The sequence below is a fragment of the Alexandromys fortis genome, unplaced genomic scaffold (assembly GCF_014885135.2).
Source record: "Alexandromys fortis isolate MF-2015 unplaced genomic scaffold, M_Fortis_MF-2015_v1.1 scaffold_13, whole genome shotgun sequence".
NCBI classification, from domain to species: domain Eukaryota; kingdom Metazoa; phylum Chordata; class Mammalia; order Rodentia; family Cricetidae; genus Alexandromys; species Alexandromys fortis.
In genome coordinates, this window is record NW_026067908.1 from 11200849 (window position 1) to 11226600 (window position 25752).

General features: G+C 45.7%; 1 protein-coding gene across 3 annotated transcripts in view; it reads right to left on the bottom strand.

Moving 5' to 3' along the window:
• The window catches only part of Cachd1 (cache domain containing 1), a 235074-nt gene that overhangs the window by 53825 nt on the left and 155497 nt on the right, over nt 1-25752 (bottom strand). For all 3 annotated transcript variants that reach the window (XM_050136118.1, XM_050136119.1, XM_050136120.1), the window contains exons 5-7: nt 7080-7206; nt 4239-4383; nt 3275-3491 (exon numbers count right to left, since the gene is read on the bottom strand). In XM_050136118.1, the coding sequence (XP_049992075.1) occupies nt 3275-3491; nt 4239-4383; nt 7080-7206 (489 nt within the window). The remainder of the gene's footprint in view (nt 1-3274; nt 3492-4238; nt 4384-7079; nt 7207-25752) is intronic.

Consider the following 25752-nt stretch of genomic DNA (forward strand, 5'->3'; position numbering starts at 1 on the left):
GACTCTCTAAGTAACCAGCATGTACTAGAATCAATATCAGGGGAAAAGCAATTCAGATTGAGCCCTGCCCACACAATCAGATCTATACTTGAAATGATCTTCCTCATGCTATGAGATGATCTCGCAAACAACCACACCCAAACACCGAAGAAACGCCCTAAAAGGGTAATGGGGTTCCTTATGGATCTCCCAAGGGACTGAAAAGAACCCTACTTTGGATAAACGTTTGAGGTTCTGATTGGTACAAGATAAGTGAATGTAAAACTAGAAAACCTGGTAAAGCCTGGCTTCGGTTTATGGTCCTGATGTGGGGTGACCCTTCTGTCTACGGGTCACCCTGACAGTAATCCTACAGGGTGGGTCCCACTGCTGTAAATGAGCTGCGACCAGAAGGCTCATAGGGAATGGAGCAGAGTAATGACAGCCGACATTGCTGAACAGTTATGAAATAGTCCAGGGTCTTGTCATCCCCACCTCACAGGTTAGGCCAATTATGGACCGTTCAATCAACATTCCCATGCTTACAAGGTCAGAAAAGGTTCAGCAGAGTTGAAACCCAAGATCCAAATACTGAACCACTAGGTCATGTTGTCTGGGACACTACAAAACCTGTCACCATGATAGGGACAGTAGGCATTCCTAAAGCAGAATCCTTAAACCCAGTTGGGTTCTTTTGCCTCTGAATTGCCAATAGAGACAGCAAAGATGGGGACTACAAGCCAATCTTTGGAAATATCTCATTTGAACTAAAAAAAAAAAAATCTTCTCTGAGTACTCTGGGACCTGCACTATCAAAAGCTGTCCAACTTTCTGATGGCCAGTCTTCTTGTCATTTTTTGTTTACCAGGATAAGAAACCAAATACAAAACGAACAAAAGCAAGGAGAAAGCCTCCTATGAGACCAGGCTTGCTGCCAATGAGTAGTACAAAGAGGTCCGTGAGAAGAGGGTTAATAAGGTTCTCAAGTAGGAGGAGCAATAACATTTGACAGTTCACAGAGAAAAATCCAGATCTCTGCCTTCTCTCAGATCAGAGGATACAACCATGCTGGTGCCGCCCGCCCTGCTGAAGCAAGCTCCGCTACCATCCCCGCATCTCCAGGGGATGCCCACCACCACCTCTCTAGGTGTCTGGGTGCTGCAGGCATCTGGGTTTGCCACTGCTAGTTTAACACCTCCCTCCTTTATCTGAGCAAGACAGCAACTAACACTGGGCAGAAACTCTCAGGACAGGTGGATAACTCAAGAGTGGAACAGAGAGACCACTTCTGGGGAGGGCCTGTGACAACCTGGTCAGATCACTAGTTTGCTTTCTGTTGTTTCATGTGGGAAACATGATCGACTTCGGAGGAAAGGGTGGGTCTTCTAGCAGGAACCTGCAGGCAGGAAGTAAAGTCATGGCGGAACATGGCTTACTGGCTGGCTTGTTCTACTTGCTTTGATCCTACCCCAAGGGTGAGGACTCCCCCCCCCCCCCCCCCCCCCCCCCCCCCCCCGAGAGCTGGCTTTATCAATTATTAATCAAGAAAATGCCCTACTGACATGAACAGGTCAATCTGATGGTGGTAATTCCTTAAATGAGGCTCCCTCTTCCTGGATAATACTAGTTTATGCAAAGTTGACAAGAACTAACTGGCACTCCCTGCCTCATGACCACTGGCCTCATGAAACTATGTGTGGACGGCTGAACACTAAGTCTAAAATACTGGCCTGTGTGTGGCTGGTGTTCGCTCTTGCTGGTAGGCAAGATTCTGAGAAGGCGTGTTCAGAGTATCCATTGTCCTTCATTTCCCCTTGGGCCTAAGCTGTAACTTAGGTCTAACACTGGAAGACGGCAGTAGGTCGCTCCTGTGACCCGACTGCTGTCTGGCAGAGAGAGGGTGAATCTTGAAGATAAAACTGGTTAAGAGCAACTTGATTAAATGAAAATGGGGCATGATTCTGAGTCTGTGAGAAGACAGTATTTAGGGTCCCAATACCAGGGACCTGAAGTAGAAGGCATTTCCTCATAGGCCTTCATGAAGCAAAGTGATCCTAGTTTTAGACTCTGAAGCAAATGGAATCTCCCACTAAAGTCATGCGCTCACAAGAGAACTGGGAACCTCAATTGAGCCTACAGCCCTGGTTACAGGGAGTTTCCACCTCATGAGGCTCTGAACAGAAGACCTAGCTAAGCTATAGTGACCCAGGGAAATGGTGAGATCATAAATGTACAATGTTTCGAAGTGCATGTGGAGGCCCTCGGCTACATCTTGAGGCTACGTGAGACCCTCTCTCCAATAAGATAAATAAACTATTTTAACTACTAACCTTATAAGTTTCAAGCAAATAAAGGCAAAACCAATATGCTATCTCCCAACACCAGCTATGCTTGCGACAGTTACTCCATCAGCCAGTGTGCAGGCACAAGACTTTTCAGCACAGTCTGACTTTAAATCTTTAGATTAGACACACAGAACAGCTTAAAATATATTCTTTAAATTTATTTTAATAGTGTATATTAAACTGGGTTATACCAGCACTCTGGAAGCAGAGGCAAGAGGATAGAGAGCTGGAGGCCAGGCTGGGCGACATAGTGAAACCTTATCAAGAAGAAGAAGAAGAAGAAGAAGAGGAAGAGGAAGAGGAAGAGGAAGAGGAAGAGGAAGAGGAAGAAGAAGAACACAAAACCCAACCCAAAACAGGATGCACTAAATTTTTAAATGAAGAAAAACGGCTACAGATTTTCAATTATAAAAGGAGAAATACAAGACTCCTTTTGAGACGCTTCAAAGCAGAGTCCTATTTCAACTACCCCTTCCCTTCCTTTAGCATGTATCCGCATTCCAGATTTTCCTCTAATACACAGAAATTAAATTAGAGTACTTTTGTACAGGGGAAGGGTGTGCTTATCTAAGTGACAGCTGGTCAGAAAAGAGAGGATCCAGGCAAGAATCCCTGTGGCTCCCCCAGAGCCCATGCACACCAGCACAGAACTGCCCCAAGCCCTCAGAGAGGCAAAGCCAACAATTAACATTAAAGAGGATGTGGGTATTCCCTGGGGAAATAAGTGAGGATGTGTTCTTAATAAAGGGGTAGGAGGAGGAGGCCCCGGGAGTCTAGAAGTCCCACAGACTGACCGTGGTAAAATGGAAAAGATGAGACCATCTCATTATGGAGATGCTGTGAAGATAGCAGATGATAATTTTATCTGGAATCAATTGGAAAGTTTCTCCTCTAGTTCTGGAGTTGGTGCGCGGCACATCACTGCGGCCGTCTCTCAGAAATGCACTTACTTGCTTGGAACCGAGTGTTATTGCTGGTGCTTCGAATCAGCTGGAACGCCCTGCGGAACCCCACTGCATGCTGGGTCGGGCTGTCAGAGGGCTTGACACTGCTAACAAATGTGGACATTTTCCTTTTTGTCTCACTGGTGGCTGGGGACAGGTAGGTCTTATAGCACTGGTCCAGTGAACAGGTCCTGACGGTGTCTGCCACAGTCAACACAGAAATCTGGAGGACAGGAAAAAACAAAAACCAAAACACTCAATTTCTTCTACCATTTAAAGATTCCCTTCCTTCCTTCCTTCCTTCCTTCCTTCCTTCCTTCCTTCCTTCCTTCCTTCCTTCCTTCCTTCCTTCCTTCCTTTTTGAGGCAAAGTCTTCCTCAAGTTATTAAGGTTGACCTCAAACTTCTGGGCTCAAACAGTCTTCCTGCCTCAGCCACAGGGACTAGGCTTGGATGTTTAGGTAACAGGAGAGCTTAACTAGGAAGAAGGCCTGTAGAACAGGTTCTGAGTCTAAAAACAAACGTCTGACGTTATCAGCCTGTCAAATTTGAAAGGAATTTGTAAAGGAGAGAACCCAAGAATTTGGCCTTTGAACCAAATTGAAGTAGCCGAACAGTGTCGGCATAATCGAAACAAACCAACAACGAAAGCATCCCTAAATTCACGCAGAAAACCATGTTGGCAAAAACTACCCATCTTGGTTTTCAAACTGGAGAGCAGCGTAGAGGTTGGGTGTGGTCTCTGTGTATTTTCAGCAATGAGGTCAATAGGAAAAAGTCTCTGGTGATGGAAAAGTCAAAACATTCAGGCTACATGATAATTGTCTGGGAACACTGGTGCTATCTGGTCCGCTGATGACTGAGATGTCACTATGACGAATCACACCGAACATAATAAAACAAAAAAAATAAGTGTTGGAAACACTCAAGAAAGGTTTCATGCCCCCCAGGGACTGCGGGATAATAGTCACCTTATCGTGTTCATCAATGGCACGGAGGATGACCTGAGCAGCATCCTTGGCAATCTGGAGCTGGGTGTCAGTGACCGAGGCCCCGTGGTCCAGGATCACGACTATGTGCTTGGACTGTGGTCGGACCGTAGAGACGTAGATGGGCCTAGAGAAAGGAAAAGGGTCTTAACACAGTTGTGAGCGCTACAGATGCGGGCTCACTGGCCTGTGGGTTTCTTCTGGGGGTGGGGCAGGTTGGAGTGAGAGTTCAGATTGGGGGAGGGGATCATTGAAAAGAACAGGACTGTGAAATTCCGACTTTAGAGATGAGAGTGCATCTCCCGAGAAGCTGACTTCTTCCACACACTACAAAGTCCCAACTCACTCCTGCAGGGCCAAACTTTCCACTTACTATACAGACTTGGCCCAAAGGGAGAACAAGGCCCACTTGCCAGTGCTGACTTCTGTTTTGCAGACACGCAGACATACACACACACACACACACACACACACACACACACACACACACACACAGCGTTTTAGTAACAGTAAGAAAGCTTGTGACCTGGGCTTGTGCTGGGCAGTTCTGGGTGGTAGGCTGCCCTTTCTCTTTCCATACAGACACCCCTGGTTAAGAGACCCTCTTTCCTCTCTGTCTTAGCAACTCAAACCGCCCAATCACGAAAGGCTCGGCAGCTGAGCGTTTCAAACCATGCCATGAAAATTTGTCTAAACCTGCACCAGCCATTCTTCCCGCCAGGTGCTTGTTTGCCAACGTGAAGAAAGAGGGGGAGCTGCAGAGACCATGGAGGAAAAGAATCACCTCTGATCAAAGCGGCCTCTGCCCCTGAGTGCATCAGGAGAGGCTGGAAGAAGGGGTTTAATGAGTGCTCTATTCATTTTCAACCTGGAACAAATTAGGGGTGATTTAAAGCAAATCAGCCTCCAGAGAATCCTGTCCTTTGTTGACACCTCTAACACGAGAATTTTCTGTGAACTGTGAGCTACCAGTGAGTCACAAAAGCCTGGGCACAAATTAAGAACACTAGTTGTTGTCAAGTCAAAACTCTTGTATGGAGACTACTTTAGCAGGTCACCGGTCAGAATCACCAAGCCAGCAGAGAAATGAGAAGAAAGAAACCCAGGAGAGGCGACCTCAGGATGAACCCGGAATAGAACAGTAGGGACTCCTGCCCCCCAGGCCTACACCGACACCAGGTCAAATATTCCGTGTGTGCGCACACGCAAGCATGTTCTAACTAGGGGAGAGGATTTTTCTTAAAATGATGTACCAGCTTCATCCTAACTGAATTCACCCATTTTAAAAGCCCTGCAGCTTTATCTTAAAAGCTGGACGTATAAACAGCCCTGTGTATTACATAGGTAGACAGGGAAGCAACCTGAGAGCCCAGCTGGTCCTTTCTCACGGTGCTATGCTCTGAAACCCACTGGAGTCTTCAGCGGGTTGTAGAGAGTTTGCAACGGCAACTAGTTAAGACAAGTTAAGAGGCAGAGCTGGCAACCTCTGAGGAGGGAAAAGCGGTCAGGCAGCCAAGGCGGCAGCTTGATGATAGGTAGGCTCGAGCTGGAACTTGTGGGCGAAGGCTGAACAGTGATGAGGCCCCACCCTCCCTCCCACGAGCTGGGTTTCCTTAGGGGCAAATGCCAGTCTTGGCTTCCCCAATGAGTCCAGTGGTTCTCCACCTGTGGATCACGACCCTTTTGAGGGGGGAGGGTCGATTGACCCTTTCAAAGGGGTCACCTAAGCTCATTGGAAGCCAAGATATTTACATTACAATTCAAAACAGTAGCAAAATTACAGTTCTGAAGTAGCAACAAAAATAGTTTTATAGCTGGGGGGCAGGTCACCACAACCTAAGGAACTATATTAAAGGGTCCAGCATTATTAGGAAGGTTGAGAACCAATGAACGAGATACCAAAGTCAAGATTTCTGGTCCAGTCTCCATGGCATTGTAACTGTAGCAGAGTCTCTAGGAAGAAGATGTGGAAAAACAGAAACAAAAAAACCCATACAAATAGTAACAATTTTCTCTCCTTCCTTTCACCCCTTGGGAAAAGTACTGGATACAATTTAAAGGACGGATAAAGGGATACTATAGCATTGTTTTGAGAATGTCATGGAGAATGGGCATCTCCCACTTCCTCCAGGCTCTGAGCATCAGACTCTGAGGAAGGGAACCTGCTGGGGCTCAGAGGAGGTACATCTTTGCCTAGGGGCTTTTGTAAATTATGAGCCTTGTTTTACAAATGATTTCACCGCTTCTTTCCCACTGGCTACATGGTACAACCAAGTCCTTTTGGTGCGAGAAAGGCAAGACAATAGTGGCCTTTAAAATCCAAAGCTTTGCGAACAGTCTTATAACTTGCAGTAGCTGAAGTGTGCATGTACACTTCAAAAGTGTAAAACCAAACCCATTATCTCAGGGAGGAAAGTCAGCCACAAGCCACAAAGAGCAACGTTATGCTCTAGGGTAGAGCTGTGGAGGAGGTGGGCTCATGTCTATTTCAACAAAGATGTTCATAGCACAGAACACCCAATGCAGCAAGCAATCGCATTCCCTTCCCACAGCTTTGCCTGCTGTGATAGGGAGCATTGGAAAGCTCTGGGCTTTCCCACTGCCCCTCCGCTAGTGCAGGCACATCTATAGGTATCAAATACAGACATTACTTCCAGGCAAGGAAAAGTTTCTGAACTGCTTGGGGCAGACCTGAGTGTGGAATTCACTGCTGACGTTGAAATCCGGGGTCCTGCCGAGATCGGGCAAGACCTCTCTACCCTGAGTCCCGGCCCACCCCACATGCAGATTGTCACCAGCAACAAACGAAGGACGTCAGCATACCGGCTGCGATGCTCATAGCTGCCCTTACACCGGAACTTGTGTGCTGGGAAGACAGTGAAAATTCCTTCTTCTGAGCTGAAATACTGCCACTTGATTCCAGGGTTGGATTTCAGGTTGTCGGCAAGCACTGGAAGAGGAAGAAAAGGAAATATCACCACAGAGCCCACAGGTGTGTGCATGCACGGCTCTTCAGGCATCTGTTTTGCATAAACTGCTTGTAGCATGAAGAAATCCCACCAGATAGAAGGTTGTAAATTTTCTGCAAAACATATTCCTTCTGCCCCTTAAAAAAACATTCTGCGAATAGGAAACGTGACATTTCGGTCACAGGACGCCATTATTCTTCACATGGTAGGGTGACATTCTATGTCCTGGGTTATGTCTCCAGCACAAAGGACTCATTTGCACTAATCTTTCTGGTCGTGGGGCTGGTCCGTGTTGGGCTTGTGTACACTCGCTGGCGTGGGGTCCATTCTCTAACCATGGACGCTGGTAACAGACCTTGTCTCTAGGGACTAGGTCTCTGATGTTGACTTTGCCTCCACGAGCCTCACTTCACAGTAATGGAAACAGCACAGATGGGATTCGAAGGGCCAGAACCATATCCTTGAGGAACTCTGTTACTCAGTGAAAGGGAAAACGGATCCCACATCTCCAGAGCTGACACAGAGGCTTGCTTTTACTTTATGACGTCTCATTCACAAGAACCTAGCATGTGGGTGATATTACTATTCTTGCTTTGGAGTTGAGAAATATGCTTAGGCCATGAGACCAAAAACCCCAGTTGGGGGCTAGAGAGATGGTTAAGAGCACCGACTGCTCTTTCGGAGGTCCTGAGTTCAATTCCCAGCAATCACATGGTGGCTCACAACCATCTATAGTGAGATCTGGTGCCCTCTTCTGGCCTGCAGGCATATGTGCAAACACAACACTGTCTACATAATAAATAAGTCTTCTTTAAAAAGAAAAAAAAAAAACCCAGTTGGGACAGAGACCTTGGTGTTGTGGCTGCTGTGCTTACATCATGCTCTACCTGCTGACTTCCTGCACAGCCGTGTCATGGATCAGACCTGGCATTCCCTCAGCCCCAGTGCTACCCACCTGTGTACACCCCGCCTCACAACCTCTTGAATTTTCAAATTTTGTTCTACTTTTTTTTTTTTTTTTTTGGTTTTTCGAGATAGGGTTTCTCTGTGGCTTTGGAGCCTGTCCTGGAACTAGCTCTGTAGACCAGGCTGGTCTCCAACTCACAGAGATCCGCCGGCCTCTGCCTCCCAAGTGCTGGGATTAAAGGCATGCGCCACCATTGCCCGGCTTGTTCTACTTTTTAAAATCCATCTGTGGATGCCAGGCCATGGTGGTGCACACCTTTAATACCAGCACTCAGGAAGCAGAGGCAGGCAAATCTCTTGAGTTCAAGGCTAGCCCAGTCTATAGAAAGAGTTCCTGCGCAGCCAGGACTTCAGAGAAACCCTGACTCAAAAAAAAAAAAAAAAATCAATCTGTGGGTTTGTGAGTGTACATGTACATGTATATGATATATTATGCACACATGCCAGGGAGCCTGTGTAGATGTCAGAAAACAACCTTGGGTATTGGTCCTTGCCTTCTGTCTTGTTTTGAAACAAGGTTCCCTGTCTGTTTGCCACTGTGTTACACCAGGCTAGCTGGTCTGAGAGCTCCCAGGGGTTCCAATTCACCTCTCTTCACACCAGGATTATAGGTTCATGTGTTCGGGTTTATGTGGGCTCTGGGGATTCTGCCTCCAGTCCTCATGGTTTGTTGTTGTTGTTTTTTAATACAGCCAAGTGCATTTTTCACTGATCTATCTTCTAGCTCTTATTTTGGGCAAGATCCTGCTAAGAAATCTAGGCTGTCATCAAATTCACCACGTAGTTCAGGCTGTCCTCAAACTCACCCCCCCCCCTCCCCCGGCTCAGTTCCTAAAGGCTGGGGTTACCAGAGTGCATCACAATGTGTACCTTCCAAAAGAGTTCTGCTCTTCTCACAACCAGAAGCCCCTCCCTTCTTTGAGCCACCGGGCCTTTTCAGTCTCTTCCACAACAACTCAAAACTCCACTACACATTTAGCTATGCATAAATCCTTCAGGCGCTGGAGCAGCCCTCAAGATGAGCAAAACCCCGTCTTGCTGTAGGTACCAATCTGCCGGCAGAATGAGAGAGGGAAGCAGAGCTCCAAGCAGGGCAGTGGAGGGAGAAGCGTGGGAAAAGGGAGAGAGCAGAAAACCTGAGGTGTTATCTACCCGGCACACACACAGCTCCGAGTCCACACTGCTCTGAATGCCCACGTGGCCCAGAGAAGGATTTGTTTCTCTAGTTGAGATGTGGCCGCGACAACAATGGGTGGCGTCACGGCTTCAGGAGCTCAGAGCTCCCAGGGTATTGCCGTTAACAAGGGCACGATCAAACAGAACCTGTGGTCTAATTTCCACGCTGCCAATGAGGAAGTGAGCTTACGGATGGTTCACAGCGCTTTCGTAAGTCCAGCACATTTTGTTTTTACTACCACACTGTACCTATCTGTGTAAGCACAACTCAGGCTTTTCCCTCCAGTTACCATTTCCAGTGCAGACCAGCAGTAAGGTGGCCTCGCCCCTCCTGAGCCTGGAGTCATGAATACACAGCATCTAGTGAGTATTTCCTGAATCTATGCAAAGCCACACCTGGCAGGTAGAAAGGTGTCTCACACAGCTCTTCCAACTTTCGTACTTGCCAGTCAACAATTCAGTATCAAACACAGAAGGGCGAGGGAATAATAATATTATGCTTGAATGCCATGTTTACTATCAAGGGCTATGAACATTCTCAAATGGATCTGTGAAGACCGGCAGGACAGTGGGGGGGGGGTCGGGGGGCAGTCTAAATGTATAACAAGGCAGGCTTGCCTTCTTCCAGAGCTTCATGGAGAAGGCAAGTTGCTGATCTGCTCTGTCTCTTTAGCACTCAGCCCTGTGGCTGACTTGCCAGGACGCTTCGATATGCTGGCTGGACTGAATTCCTATCTGACACAGAACGCTCTTGCTTCGGCTCTCAAGTGCCTCTAAGTCACTGTTGTATCTATGCTCCTGATGGCCACTAGACTTTGATCAGCTCTTCTCCGTTTGTTCTTGGCCTGTCAGGAGAATGGAATTGCTTGGCGGAATGGAAGACAAGAGATCAAAGGAACCAATCTGTGCTTTGCCTTGGACAAAGTAGTTGCGGGAGATGAGAAGTATACACTGGACCCTTTACTAACTAATTAGCACAGTATCTGACGAGCAGCTTAGATGAGATTTTGGGGTGCTATCCAAAGACAGGGGAGATCTACCAGGTTATGAGATGAAGCTGGCAACAAGCACCGGCTGGGAGTACCTCCTACCTACCACGTGTAATGCAAGGTGTCTTGTACACACCACAGGAGATCTCTGCATTTGGGCTGGCTTACAATGGTATCCCAAGATGCAACCTGTGTGGAAGGATGGGGACGTGAGAGCAGTGGAGTATCATCACCTTGCAAATGGTGACTTAGAAAGACAGGAAGCCAAAGGCTCTCCAATGTATCACAGGAATCAGTATATAAGCATATACCTGTGCACAGGGTAATTATATAAGCACGTATCATCTATGCACAAGATAGAGTACATAAGGGCATATCATCTGTGCATAGGGTGATTATATAAGCACACATGACCTGTGCATAGGGTAGAGTACGTAAGCACATACCGTCTGTGGTTGCAACGAGCAAAGTAGAACCCAGGGTAAAATCTATTTGGCTTTTAAAATCACTCTTTCTGAGTGAGGCTTATCATGCTTAGAGTTTTATCTACTTTGCATACACCCTCCTGCCACTGGCAGTATGTTCTCCGAGGACTGAGTTAACAAACAAGACAGCAATTAAAATACACAATCAGTGTTAAAATGTCCGTTGCATCTTTCTTCCTGGCGTGCCGTCTGGCATCAGAGCTGTTCCCAACTGTCACTGGAAGCACTCAAAACACAAAGGGAGGATCACGGCGTCAGTCAGTCAACTTCTCATTTGACTCTGAAATCCACTTTTGATGACTGTTGATGGGACAACATGTGATTGTGCTTTTAAAAAGCCACACGGTGCTGCTGGCCAGCTAGCCTCCTTCCAGGAATACATGCCCAGGGATACTAGGACCATTTTTAGGTAAAGGAAAATAAGGTTCCAGTCTAACAACATGAAGCAGGGGTTGCCCAACACAAGCTCCGTGCTGATAAATTTTTGCCCTTTAATTCCAACTTCAGCAAGTCAACCTTAACACGCACAGGATTTCAGATATTGGAATTAAACCAGAATGGCAGAAACCCACAGACACGCAGGAGAAGTGTTAAAATTCCTGCACAAGCCTGTTCTACCTCCCCATGCTATGAAGGACCACCTCCCAGTACCAGCACAGCTTTTCCGTTTGGAACAGAGATGTCAAACTTCTGCTGAAGGACACAGAGGAGAAATTCTGGCCTTTCAGAACCTACTATTGGATAAAACTACTTACTTCTGCTAACATAGCAGGAAGGCAGCCACTGGCATGTACTTGATCAAGTGTGGATGTGAGCCAAAGAAAGAATATCTACAGAAATTGGTGTCGGTGGTTCTTCCCCAAAGCCATGCAAAATATACCAATGCAGGATTTGATGCATTTCCAGACATGTATAGTTTTAGCAATTACCATCACTTCTACATACTTGCTGAAGAGCCATAAGGCAGGCCCCCAAATCCAAGCAATGAAAGTTATTATCCCTAAGGCACATGAGGAAATGGGCTCAGAGAGCTTTTGCGACAGCCTGAGGTTTTAATCTGAACGAGAAGGGCACGTGACTCAAGCCAATCTGAGATCACGACGTCTGTCTCCTGTCTCCTGCCTCCTGCCAGGCAATTTGCCCTTGTTAAGGTCATCCCCGGGATGGAGTGAGCATGCTCTCTGGTGGTGTCAGGCTGATGCGGTGTGTGTGCAGACACAGAAGGGCCTCTTCTCTTCTTGTCTCCTGGGGTCTGAAGCCTTAACCTTGATCTCATATTTGCACTGTTCTCCAGGCAAGCCCTGCCAACCCTTGCAATAAAAAGGCAAACTCTGCCTTTGGAAGTAAAGGAAAGCTCGATGACCTCATTTAAAAGTAACATCTGTAACAATAAACAGGCTCTAGGAAACTATTAAAAGGGAGCCAATAGGACCGGGAATGTTTTAAAAATAAATCAGAAGTCATACAGTGCGTGATCCATTTAGTCTCACCACAAAAGATCATTCTGGATCCTCACCATCATTCTTGCACCGACTGCAGCAGGCAAGGGGTCTCAAATTCCCCTTCTTGGGAGTCCTCTGGCATAAGATTAAATTTCATCCATTATCTGGCACTAGCAGCGGAAGATGAATATGAAGGTAATGAGACCCCCAGGTCCTAGGAGTCATCCATCAAGACAGAGCATCTAGGGCCAAGCAGGCCCCTCTCTGGCCTAGATGCAGAGGTGAAGAGAGCCTTACTAACTGTGGAGGCAACCCAGTGGAGCTTTCCACCATTCTGATATCAGCTACATGCTCTGGCCACTTGAGGTGGTGCCTAACTCAACACAGGGCCATAACACACATACACACACACATACATACACACACACACATACATACACACACACACACACACATACACACACACACACACACACACACACACACACACTTCTTTCTTTCTTCAAGGGTGTTGGAAAATGTTCAGGAAAAATCTGGGTGCAAACTATTGGCCCAGGATGCATGGTATTTGGCTCCAAACCATTAACAGGCATGTTTGTATCTGTCTATATCACTCCAGAAAAACCTAACACACTCTCAATCTCTCTCTCTCTCTCTCTCTCTCTCTCTCTCTCTCTCTCTCTCTCTCACTCTCACACACACACACACACACACACACACACACACACTCACACACACACACACACACACACACACACACACACACACACGGCAAAAAGTCAATATTCCTCACTGAAGTTGGTAGCCAAGCTTGAAGATACAGTGTGCTGTGAAAGTCCTAGGATTGGGGGAAGGGGCAGACCTCTTGACACCTCACAATCAGCATGGTTAAGGTAAACTGTAGACTCCAGATCCCTAGACCTAAGACCTTGGAGGGCTGGCCCCCCATTCCATCCACATGTTCTCTGAGAACTCCCTGTAGCACACAGGTTGATGTGATCTACACATCTGTTGCATAAATTCTAAAAGCTCACTCTCTCCTAATGCTAAAGCCAAAATAAATGAAATAGTCTGACTAAATCAGTATGGAAGCATTGGCCATCTTAAATAGGCTTTACAAAGTCAGCGACTCCCTCCCTCCATGCACGAATGCTTTGTTGAGAAAGTCTGCAAATAACACCACCTCATACTGTTAACTGTTTATCTTAAAAATAAATAAACAACCCAAAATATATGTAGTTTTCTGTGCAAATACGCATATAGAGTTTAAATAAAAATTTCTCATCTGGGTTGAAAGTATTTCCTCAAAGACCCCCTAAGAAAAACCAATAATGGGCATGAGAAGCCCTCTTTTGAGTTTTGGTCAGGGCTATCTAAGAGAATCTCCAAATATAAAGCCTATGTGGGTTGCTCTTGGTTATCCCTTGGGCTGGCCAGTTTTATGTCAACTTGACATAACTTCAGAGTTATCTGAAAGGAGGGCACCTCAACTGAGAAAATGCCTCCATAAAATCTGGCTGAAAGGAATTTTCTTAATGAGTGATTGGTGGGGGAGGCCCCAGCCCATTGTGAGTGGTGCCATCCCTGGGTTAGAGGTTCTGGGATCTATAAGAAAGCACACAGAGTAACCCACTGTGAGAAAGACAGTAAGCAATAATCCATGGCCTCTGCATTAGCCCCTGCCTCTAGGTTCCTGCCCTGTTTGAGTTCCTGTCCTGACTTCCTTAGATGATAAACAGTGATATGGAAGTATAAGTCAAATAAACCCTTTCCTCTTCCCCAATTTGCTTTGGCCATGGTTGTTTTATCTCAGTAATAGTAACCTTAACTAAGACACCCTCAGAAGTAGAAAGTAAGTTTCTATTGCTGAAGATACCATGCAAACTTCAGAAACAGGACTCAGAGGGCTGTGAGCTGGAATGAATGCCTCTCTTCTGAGGACTAGCTCTCATGGTACCAGATGGGCAATACAACTTCCAAGGGAGAGAAGCAACCAACAATCCCCCTCAGCTAAGACACTGACAAATCACAGCGACGACAGCGTGGCACTATGTCCCTTAGGATGCAGTAGTGGCATACATACCTTAGCAGTAACCAGCAGCTCTCAATTTGTCCTGAAGACAAGGACAATTAACAAGAGAGAAACCATGCCTGGAACTAGAAACCTGGTTAATTAATCAGGGCTAGTGAAGCCATGGATCTCGAGGAGACCTACAGCAATCTCTTAAACCAGCACCATCTCCAACTACTTTCTAAACTTTCCTCTTATTCTCAAAGGTAAGTGTAATCAACCTTCAACAAGGAAATGTCTCTGCAACAGATGGAGACCACTACAGAAAAGCACAACCAATCAAAATGCAGGGTTGTGGAACACACTCCTAATGGATACACCTTGAGAACACTATCACATCTAAGGCTCAGGGAACATTTTGGAAGAAGAGCAGAAAGAGTGTAAGAGCCTGAGGGTTAGGGAGTCTGCTGTGAGACTGTGTCTCCTAGTATTATCAGAAGCTACACCCATGAAGTCTCGCCATTATGCCTGCTTAAACATGAGCCGAACAAGAACAACAAGAGACAGATATGCTAAGTGGGCAGAGGAAAGCCCACACAGCCTCCAGACTACATCAAGGAGTACAGGTGACTCATGACGGCTGAGAGTGGGAAAAATCGTCTTCCTTGGGAAGAGCTCACCAAATTGTTATCTAATACCAAATGGTCAGCCCTGGTAGCATAAATACAAGTAATATCCAGAGTTTCAGACTGAGCAGTTATATTTAGGAATTCTCTCTCTCTCTCTCTCTCTCTCTCTCTCTCTCTCTCTCTCTCTCTCTCTCTCTCTGCCAGCACAAAAAAAGTTTTTAAAAAAAGAGGCCATGACTCTGGAAGAGCGCAAGCAGGAGTACATGGGAGGGTTTGGAGGCATAGGAGAAATGATGAAATTACATTGAATCTCAAAAACAAGAGAAAAAAGTTTTATCGACAACAAGCAAACAAAAAGCCCCAAAAGAAACAAGCAAACTAAATGCAAAAACTACAAATTAGAAACTGACAGGTAAATGGCGAGATTAAGAGCCTATTGATGGGCTAACTTTAGGGGGTGGGGGTGCTTAGTCATGTCAGATATATACATTGAACACGAGATTTATTGGATGCCAATTACACTTCAGCCAAGCTATTGTGCTGACAGAACAGTGAAAGGTTTGGCACTTCATCCAGAAGTTTCCCAGACTGTGTGCCAGTTTCTATCATCAACCCGCGAGCATGACGTTTATCACCATCTTACGGAGGCAACATTAATTGACTCAAGGATCCGTGGTTAAGATGGTTACTTGATCTGGAAAAGACTTGGGTTTAAAACCTTTGCTCTTTCCAGGACACCACAGCACTTGCGTAAATCAAGAACTACAAGATTGACCTTGGCATGTGGGAAGTAGAGGCAATAAGAACCTGAGCTCTAGGCTAGCCTGGGCTATACAGTGACACAACTACAAAAATAAAACAAATTAAAACAGGGGCTGGAGAGATGACTCAGAGAAGAGCATGTCCTGTTTCCCCCAAAAGGCCTGAGGTCAGAGTTCCCAGCATACACTTTGGTGGCTCACAACTGCCTGTAATGATAGCTCCACGGGATGTGGTACTCTGGACTCTGATGGCACCTCTGCGCGCTCTCTCTCTCTCTCTCTCTCTCTCTCTCTCTCTCTCTCTCTCTCTCTCTCCCTCCCTCCCTCCCTCCCTCCCTCCCTCCTTCCCTCCCCCCCTCTCTCTCACACACACACAGACTTAAAAATAAAACAAAGAGAAGTAAAGATAGGCGAAGCTAAAGGAAGCATGCATGAATTCGCACTCATGCTGGGTATGACTCCAGAGGCAGAAGAAATACATACATGCGAGGTCTTTCTTAAAATACTAAGTTGCATTTGTTGGTAAATGTAGGATGTAAATAAACTGATGGGGCATGAGAAAAATGATTTTATAACTGATATAAGAAGAAAGACAAGAAGAAACCAACCATTGAACTGTTACAGCTGACATGTACTAGCTGGAAGCCGAAGTTCTTGTGTTTATCACTGACCCACAGGCTGGCTTAGCTGGAAGATGGCACAAACTTGAGCTGTGGCCTGGGACAGCTTGATAAACAATCGCAGCACAAATGGCTCTAGGTAACGTTAGACAATACTGACTGAGAGTAGTTAAGACAGGGAGTTTTTACATGACTGAGAAGCTATTCAGTAGACAGATTGTAATCCTGCTGGGGTTTACCACAGGTTAGTGATGTGAGCCTTAACTCCTTCCTACATCACTAACTTGGGGAAGACTAAGAAAGCTGTTTGGACATGGGCCCAGCCCTCTGCTGTACTTCTATTTAGTTCATGCTGGCACTTACTTCTTCTAAGACTTAGCTACCACAGAATGGACGCAGAATGAGGAACCTCAGGATCTTTTAAGTCTGGCAAGTCATCTGACCTTAAAATTCTTCTCCAGGGAGTCTCCAAAAGCATCTTTCTGAGATGTACAACCCGGCTGTCTTGTATCTACTGTTAAATCCAAACTCTGCAAGGCCCCGGCTAGCCTGGCCCTCCCTTCTCTCCAGCCTCCTCCTGCCTTCCCGGAGCTGCACTGGACATCAAGAGCCAATGCTTTCACTCCCACGGACACGCATTCTTCCAAGGTCATCCTTAGCTCTGGATAAGAGGCCTCCAGCCAGCCAGTCAGCTCTTCCTTACCCTCCAAATTTTGCTTTCAATTTCAACTTCTCAGAGGTTATTCCTGGATGACCTCCAATCAATAGCCTCACAGCCAACATTGTGTTTCTCAGCAAAACCTGATAATATTTTGTGCGCCATTTTTATAGCTGGTCTTTTAACATTTGCCCACTTGGAAGAGCTGTGAGGTGACACCAAACAGGAACCAAAACCAGTTTGTCTGTCATACTGTCATATTCCCAGAGCTTACCACGAGCCAGCTATTTTTTCCTTTTTTTTTTTTTTAAAGTAAACATTGCTAGAATATGTAATCTGTGGCTTGGCTAAGTGCCTCACTTCTGTCCCTCGTGAGATTCCAGCTTTTTCAACTGCAAAGTGATGGATTTGGAAAAGGTGTTCACAAATTCCCTTGAGAAACCCAAAGAGGAAAGAGACAAATCACGATGGTCAACAGGAGGGAAATCCCGGCGCTCGACTTACAGTCGGGTTAGCTCACAAACGCGCCACGAACTGAAAGATATCCTAAACTAAAAGTCCATTCGTGACCTACAATAAAAGTAAGTCTAGCTTGAATGTACTTTGAACACTTGTCTTAACGTATTGTTGGGCGAAATCAAGCTAAAGCTTGTCTTATAATGAAGCGTTGAAAATATCACAGATGCACACCGCATGGAAACGAGATGGAATGTGAAGACTGTGGCAATACAGTACACTCTAAGGCATGTGGACTCCGTGCTCTTGGGTGCGTCAGCTGACGGAGCATCTGCCCGCCCCTGTGGCCCAGTATCATGCTTTATGCTACATATCCACAGCACAGGGAACGACACCAATTTAAAGTTCAAGGTATGATTTCTCCAGAATGGAGAGCCCTTCTCTGCACCACCATACAGTCAAGAACCAGCAAGTTGGACCACGGTAAGCTGGAGACTGTGAACTTAGAAAAGAACAAATTTATAGTTGGGGGTGATGGCCCATAACTATAACACTAGCCCTGGGGAGGCAGAAGTAAGCAGATGTCTACATGGTCCAGGACAGGCAGGGCTACAGGGTGAGAGCCTGTCACCAAAAAATAAATAAGTGAATAGATTAAAAAAAAAATGAATTCCAGCTAGTTTTCAAAAAGTATGTAGAAAATGGGGAGAAATGAAAAAGGGGAGATTCGGAGTTTTACTTTCCATCAGGATCAGTGGACGCTGCACCAGCCAGATGAAAATAGCTAATTAAAATATTTAGATGAGCAAGATGGAGACAACTCAACCCCAGCTGTTAGACTGTGGGAGCCATCGCAGGCTGTGGTCTCACGTGAGGAAGTGTATTCCCATCTCATCAAGAAATAAAGTACTTACGGAAGTAATACCCCAAGCCTGGAAGAGCAGGGACCAAGCCTAACAGATAGAAGCGTTTGGATGAAGCCCTGTAGAACAGCAGGAGGCAAGTACCAGTTATACTTACTCCTAACATTTTTGTCTTTCAATGTTGCCCTGGACTGTGTGTTGGGAACTTCTGGGAGGAGCTGGAGAGATATTTCTGTTACTCTTTCAGAACCTGGGTTCAATTCCCAGCACTCACGGGGCTGCCTACAACTCTAACTCCAGTCTCGAGGACCTGGCACCTTCTTCTGGCCTCTGAGAGCCCTGCACAAATACGCTACAGAGACAAATATGCAGGCAAACACTCAGATGTATGAAAAATAGTAAAAATTACATTTTTAAAATAAAAATTATAAGTTCAGGGTTGGACGGTCACCTTCAAGGTAGACAGAGATTCACATGTCTATGCCAAGGAGACAGTTTTCAAAACACAGGCTCAGAGCGTCGGAGACTCTTCTTTACTCATGAGTAAGAAGGGTTTAGTAGTAGGTCTTTGTTACAACTTGGAGGCAGTTTTGTTAGCATAGTTAAGGTCAAAGTCTAGGCTCTGACGGCTGTAATAAACTAGGTTTAGTCACTCTACAGCAAATAGACAAATTAAATAACATAGAATTAGTAAAAGACAGAATAGGAGTCTCAGTGTGGTCCTATGGGAAGAGGAACAGAGAAGCCAGTGACTGTCCCCGGTTCATGGCTCACCTTCCAGATCCTAACAGGACATTTAGGTTTAAATGGAAGGCAAGGGATGTGCACGGTTAAGCAGTCCTCGTTCAGGTGTGGGCCTGCATCGTCTTCATCTTGACTCAGCTCTTCAGCAAGCTTTCAGCTCAGTTGTTAGTGCTGTGTGACATCTCTTTCCAGGAGACAAACTCTCGTTCTGGCTGACACCAGGAGCCCAGCATGAGATTACCGGGGAAAATTCAATTTCTTGGGGCCTATTGCTTCAATAGTCTTCGAGTCAAAAGGGGGGGCAGGAGTGCCTCTTTACAATAGCCTCTGCCCCGCATGACAGTGTGAGCAACTCTCCTGAGAGTTCATGTGTTGAAATTCAATCCCCATCGTGCCACGTGAAGACGGAAATTCAACCCGACTACAGGGTTCAAGAGTGGAGCCTTCGGAGGTAACTGGGATTAGCTCAGATCCTTAGGGGAGAGCACTATGACGGAACATTGGTGGCTGTGTAAAGAGGAGAGGGGAGAGACACTAGCAGACACAGACAAGTGCTCCTGTCCCTTGTCATGTGTCACCCTGGGCTGCTTTAGGACTTTGCTGAGGGAAGGCCATTACCTGCAATAACCCCACATATGGACCACCACTGTGAACCAAAACAAAATATTTTTTTTTCCTAGTGGGCCTGTCTTGAGTATGTAGCTATAGTAACAAAGTAGGTCACCACAGCCCAATGCCTTCCCTAATCCATCTTCATCAACCCAGGATTTCTTTGGTGACTGTTAATTCACCAGCACGACAAACAAAGCTGGACCTCAATGTAATATTAAATTAGAAGCCAATAAAAGTAAAGTTGACTTGACCTCCAGACTCACAAATGCCATACTTCTATCCCAGAATGTCTTGAGTGGGGATAGGGTGCGTGAGAACAACAGATTAGAAGTCCTGACTCTAAGACAAAATATGCTCTGATTCCTTCAGGGACTACTATTATGAAGGTGCACTTCTACACTAGTTCGTTTTGTCCTATAGCTGTGGGGGTAAAGACCGTGAGCAAAAGCATCCTGCACAGGAAAGGGTTTTTTTTGTGTTACATACAGGGATCACCGCACATTCCTGAGTCAAGCCAAAGCAGGAACTTGCAGGCAGGACCTGAAGCAGAACCAGAAGGAGTGCTGCTTCGTGGCTTGTTGTCCCTGGCTTGCTCAGCCTACTTTCTTGTAGCACCCAGGACTATCTGGCGAAGGGTGGTACCACCCACAGTGGGCTGACACCTCCGGTATCAATCACTAAACCAAGAAAGTGCCTCAGGCTTGCCTACAGGTTACTCTTAGACAAGTAGTTCCCCGCTGCTGCGCCTTCCCAGAATGGTTCTAACCTCTAGCTTGCATCAAGCTGAGAAAACTAAACAAGCAAAAAATGAAACACATTCTGAGTAGTGACATATATGGGCAGGAACACATCAGGGTTTGCATTGCTTCCTAAATTAGTATTGGTCTTCATTTAGGCTGACAAGAGATTACAGCAGCTCCGAGAAGATCAAAAAAGAATGCTTCTAAAAATTAACCAGTTGAAAGCTCATAATAGAAGACGGATAAGATGTGGCGCTGGTTAGTCCATCTCCAATGACAATCAGTGACAAGAGAGATAGGATAAAAAATATAATTCCGGGTTGGACAACGTTCTAGACATTTGTAGTCAGAACAAAGCAATGTCCTTTTCTGAGGAGATAATTAAGTCAGTGGCAGGAGAGATGGCTTTACCGGTCACACAGTTCCGAAATCTAGGAGTCGAGTTCTGATCCGTGGATTTACAGAGTCAGTCTCCTGACTTTCTTCCCTCCCTCCTGCCTTTCAAACATTCACCGAATCTTGCTCATGTGAGTCACATGAAGGGCAGCTTTTCTGCCAAGTGAGAGGGCTCAGTGGTGAGATGCACCCTGGGTGGGGTCTCAGCTCTCCCTGTGCTAGCACATCCTTGCCCAAGACACCCTACCGGGTATGGACCATGAGTGCAGGAACAACTTGATTTATTTCTGTTCGACAAATGCAAACAAAAAATAAAAAAAGATCATAAAATAGAAACACGTCTTCAGTGAAACTATTGACTCTGTCACTGGCTGTGCAAGGACTCCTACAAAGTTGGTGTCTTGCTTCTATAGAGGTCTATGCAATTCTAAGCAAAGACAAACCATTTTGAAATAGCCAATGGTTTGTTCTTCTGTTTTGGCCTTTTGAGACAGGGTCTCTCTATTATGCAGCTCCGCCTGTTCTTGAACTCAGTCTGTAGACCAGGCTGGCCTCCAACTCACAGAGATCAGCCTGCCTCTGCCTCCTGAGTGCTGGGATTAGAGGTGTGTTTGTTTGTCTTAAATCACAGCATATAAACTATTGTCAGATGAGCAGTGAAAAACTGCACCTTTCCCTTTTCATGTGTTCCTTATTTACCATTTACTGAGTCTCAAGGGCCACCAGCATGGACAGTAGTAACGTTCTAGAAATCACTGTAACATGCAGGGCCCCAGATTCTCTGGTCCTCAACTACATTTGTCATATTTGACTGGGTCTTCTACCATCAGTCTCTGCAGCTAAAGCAAAACCAACCCTGCCCTACTCAGTGTTCAATGGATTAGGAAGGACATGGATTACAAAACACCCGTGTTAGGCTGTTAACTTTCATCTGTTCAATGATACTACCCAACAGCGAGAAGTACAAAAAGAAAATACACCTAGTGACAAGCTTGTCTCCACCTAAAGAACAACAGGTTTTCTGATACTTAGTCAATACCACCCAGTCAAATACACCAAGCACCTACTTCCCATTGCCTGCCAAATTGAAAACAGACTCCAAACAAAGCTTCTGACCTTGTCATTAACCCCAATCACACCTCTCAGCTCCCATTCCTGACACCGGAGCACTGTCTGACCATGTACTCTGCATGGTCTATGTCAGGGACCGAGGGGTAAGAAGATTAGGTGCCTGGCCCTGTACGGGTACTTAGTAATTCTTTTGCATATGATACCTACGTTTGTTCATCCAATAACCTATCAGGTAGGTTTTATTTATCATTACATAAAACAAAACATGGAGAAGTTAAAGTTCCAAGTATATAATTCTAGAAAGAGACAGAATATTGAGGTTGACTAAACAGATTTCTTTACATTCATTTATAGCGGAATGGTTCAGGAAGTGAAGGGTGACTTCAGTCTTGAACTCTGACCATGGAGCCCAACAATCTTGCCACTCCACAGATCATTCTACCTACAGGTCAATTAATGTTGGCTGGCAAGCGTGCAACTCTGTGAGCCTTCCCTCTCTCCTCCCAGATATTTTAGCTCAATATGCAAACCTGATTCTGTTTCAAGTTTGGGATTTTTTCTAGTTAACCATATAATGAAAGAAACAACAACCACAGAACAGTTTGTCCTCAACACATCTGAGTCTTGGAGAACTATAATAAGACTTGGGGGGGGGGGAGGTCAGTCCAAAATCAGTAATGTCTATTCTTCTTCCTTATGGACTCCCCAAGGGACCCAAAGTCGGGGTGTTCTCCATGCATTCATAGGAGGAATAACAGGGGAGCAACAGAAACACAGTTCTCAAGCCTGGTTGACCGCCACAGTCAATTTCTGAAGACTCCAGGGTCCCAATCTTTACCATGCCAATGTTCTGAATCCGTAGGGTTGGGGAGCTCACAACAGTTAGTGTTTGTTTCAAACAAACTACCTCTTGGTTACTCTAGGTATTATTCCTTTAAAAACTGCGGGTGGGGTGTGTAGACGAACACAGGATAGACGAGACACGCGCAAAAGGAAGAGACAAGACACGCGGCTCCCACGTGGGTGCACTTTAATGGGGGAGGGAGACACGATAAGGGATGGGTGTGTGAGACACACAAGAGTGGGGGCAAGAGAGAGCGAGACCTCGTGGAAGCTCGCTTTTTAATGGGAAGCGCAAGGTTATCTGGGAGAAATGACCCGCACCTGGGCACGCCAGCGTGCGCAGGTATCGGTAACCCAGGAGGAGTCTGGGAGCTGTAGTTTCCAAAGGACCAACACTAGGGGTTAGCTATTCTTGGGGAAATAATTCGACATTATACTCTGTTATCTCATCTGGTTCCTTAGTTTTCCTAGACTGATTAACTTAAAAAAAAAAAAAAACAACCCCCCCTAAAAAAAACCCAGCAAACAACAACAACAACAAAATACACTCGCTAGTTAGAATTAGTGGGACCTTCCTGTGTCCTCGATTCTACTTTCCTCAGTCAAGCAACCCTCTGCTGAGTCTGTTCATCTTCCAGCACGGCCCAGTTCTTTCCAAGGTCAGTTTAATTGCCTAGACATAGCTTTTTCTTAATATTTTTTCACAAAGCTCCCATCTTCCCCTACTTAAGTCTGTGAGTTGCTTGGCTTCAAAGTTAAATTAATTATTAATAACAATAATAATCTTAACCTAAACTCTTCTTATATAATCTATTAAAATATGGCTCAGCCAACCCCAGAAACAATGAGACATCTTGGCTGCACATGTTTTAGCTTCCAGAAGGTGCCATGCGCTGTTCACCATCACCTGGATAATTCCTGTTATCTTTTAAGATGCTGGTCAGAGCTGGGTCCTGGATCACATGCCCCAGCCTTTGTTCTTGACTGCTGGTTTTTCTCCTGTCCTCTTTCCGAACAACAATATTAACACAGACATGAGAATGTGAGTTCTGAGGCCACAAACTTGGATGTCTAGTACTGTACTTAACATAAAACTGTCAGCCAGGAGAAGTCTTTACAAAGGAGCAGGGAGAGGTGGGGGCTGAGGCTATTTCTGGATCTCAGGCTTAGGCAAGGAAGATGCTCTTAGCTGAGTTTTGAAAAACGGACCACAGAAACTAGGACAAGTAGGGAGATCACAGGCTTGGTTTTACACGCAAGGAATTTCAAAAGTCAGGCCATGGGGAAAGAGGGAGAAACAACTCAACGTAGGCATTCTAGGGCAGGAAGGCCATTAGCTGGGATACAATGGTTCGTCACTTGCTATTTCAGTTACAGGAGCCGACCTCTCTGGACTGTTGTCTACAGAATGGGATCTATACTAAGAGTAAGATGAAAAAACAATGCATTGTCTCGAGTACATTTTGTGAAGGCGGTTACTTGTCTGTGTAATTTGGGTCACTTTTATATAGATAGTGGGGACACTTCTCTGTGCAGATTCTCTGGTAAGTCCTGGAGACCAGTGCTATCTGACAGGAAATCACAGTCTTTTCCTATTGAGGTTTCTCAAAAGCCTCGGTTATCCCACTATGGTGGTTGAATAAGAATGACCTCCCATAGGCTCATATATTTGAATGTTTGGTTACCAGTTGGTGCACTGTTTAGGAAGGTATAGGAGTTGTGGCCTTGTGGGAGGAGGAGTTGGGGGTGGGATTTGAGGTTCAAAAAGCCAAGCCAGTCTCCTTCTCCCTCTCTCTCTGCCTGTTGCCAGGATGTAAGCTCTTAACTATTGCTCCAATGTCAGGCCTCCTGTCATAATAACTATGGACTCACCCTCTGAAACTGGAATCAAACCCCAATTAATACTTCTATAAACTGCCTTGGTCATGGTGTCCCTTTATAGCAATAGAAAAGTAACTATGACTCCTACTATAAAGATGAGGAAACAAGGACAGATAAATCTGGCTCCTTCCATTGAACAAGGATTAATTTGTGTATCTGTTATAGGAAAGAAGGTATTGCGCTGGGTCCTAGAATACACAAAGAACAGCCAGGGAGATGTCCATCATAACAACTTAATATTTTATAGTAAGAGCCAGGCGATGGTGGCGCACGCCTTTAATCCCAGCACTTGGGAGGCAGAGGCAGGCGGATCTCTGTGAGTTCGAGACCAGCCTGGTCTACAGAGCTAGTTCCACGACAGGCTCCAAAGCCACAGAGAAACCCTGTCTCGAAAAACCAAAAAAAAAAAAAAAAATTTATAGTAAGAACAAGCATTAGAGTGAAGCCATAACAAAAAGTGGCAACTGAAGCCATTGAATTTTGAAAGGGCTCCCTGACTTTCAAGGTGCCCTGGGGTTGGCAAAAGTCACTACTGTGACTATAAAGAAGCCTACCTTCCCACACATCACAATTCTGCGTCCCTTCTTTCCTCATCAGCTGCTCCTGTCTACTTCCAGTTGGCTTCCCGGGAAACCAAACATCTACAGCTACAGAGACCACACGCATCCAGGAGTGTCACAGGAGGCGGCAAAGAAGCGGGTCCTTCAGAACCAAGGACTGTTTTACATATGACAGAGGGCACACCTTGTCTTGTGGGCAGAACTAGTATCACGAACAAAAGCACCGAGGAAGTGACACAGACTGAAGGGGCTGAAAGGCTTTAAGGACTCAGGAATTCGCTAAGGCTGGAGCTCACAGGTCCCAGGAAGATGAGGGCTAAGGGCTCCTGCCCAGCTCAGAAGAAGGCGGAGCATCTAAGAAGTCTGAGAAGGGGAACGTTAGTCAGTGTTTTCAAAACATTCAGAATGTGTGCAAGACATCTTGAAAGAAGAAACAGAACCCAAAACATTTTGGAGGCTTTAATTATTACCGGTAGTTATTCCTCTTGAGAAGAGGTCTACACCTATGACGGGAGCAATAGAAAAGAGAAAGGCGAGGGGAGACAATGGACAAGAGAGAGGAGAAGGAGATTACAGGCACCCAGAGGAGAGAGAGGGGAAGGAGTGAAGATGCTCATATTCAGA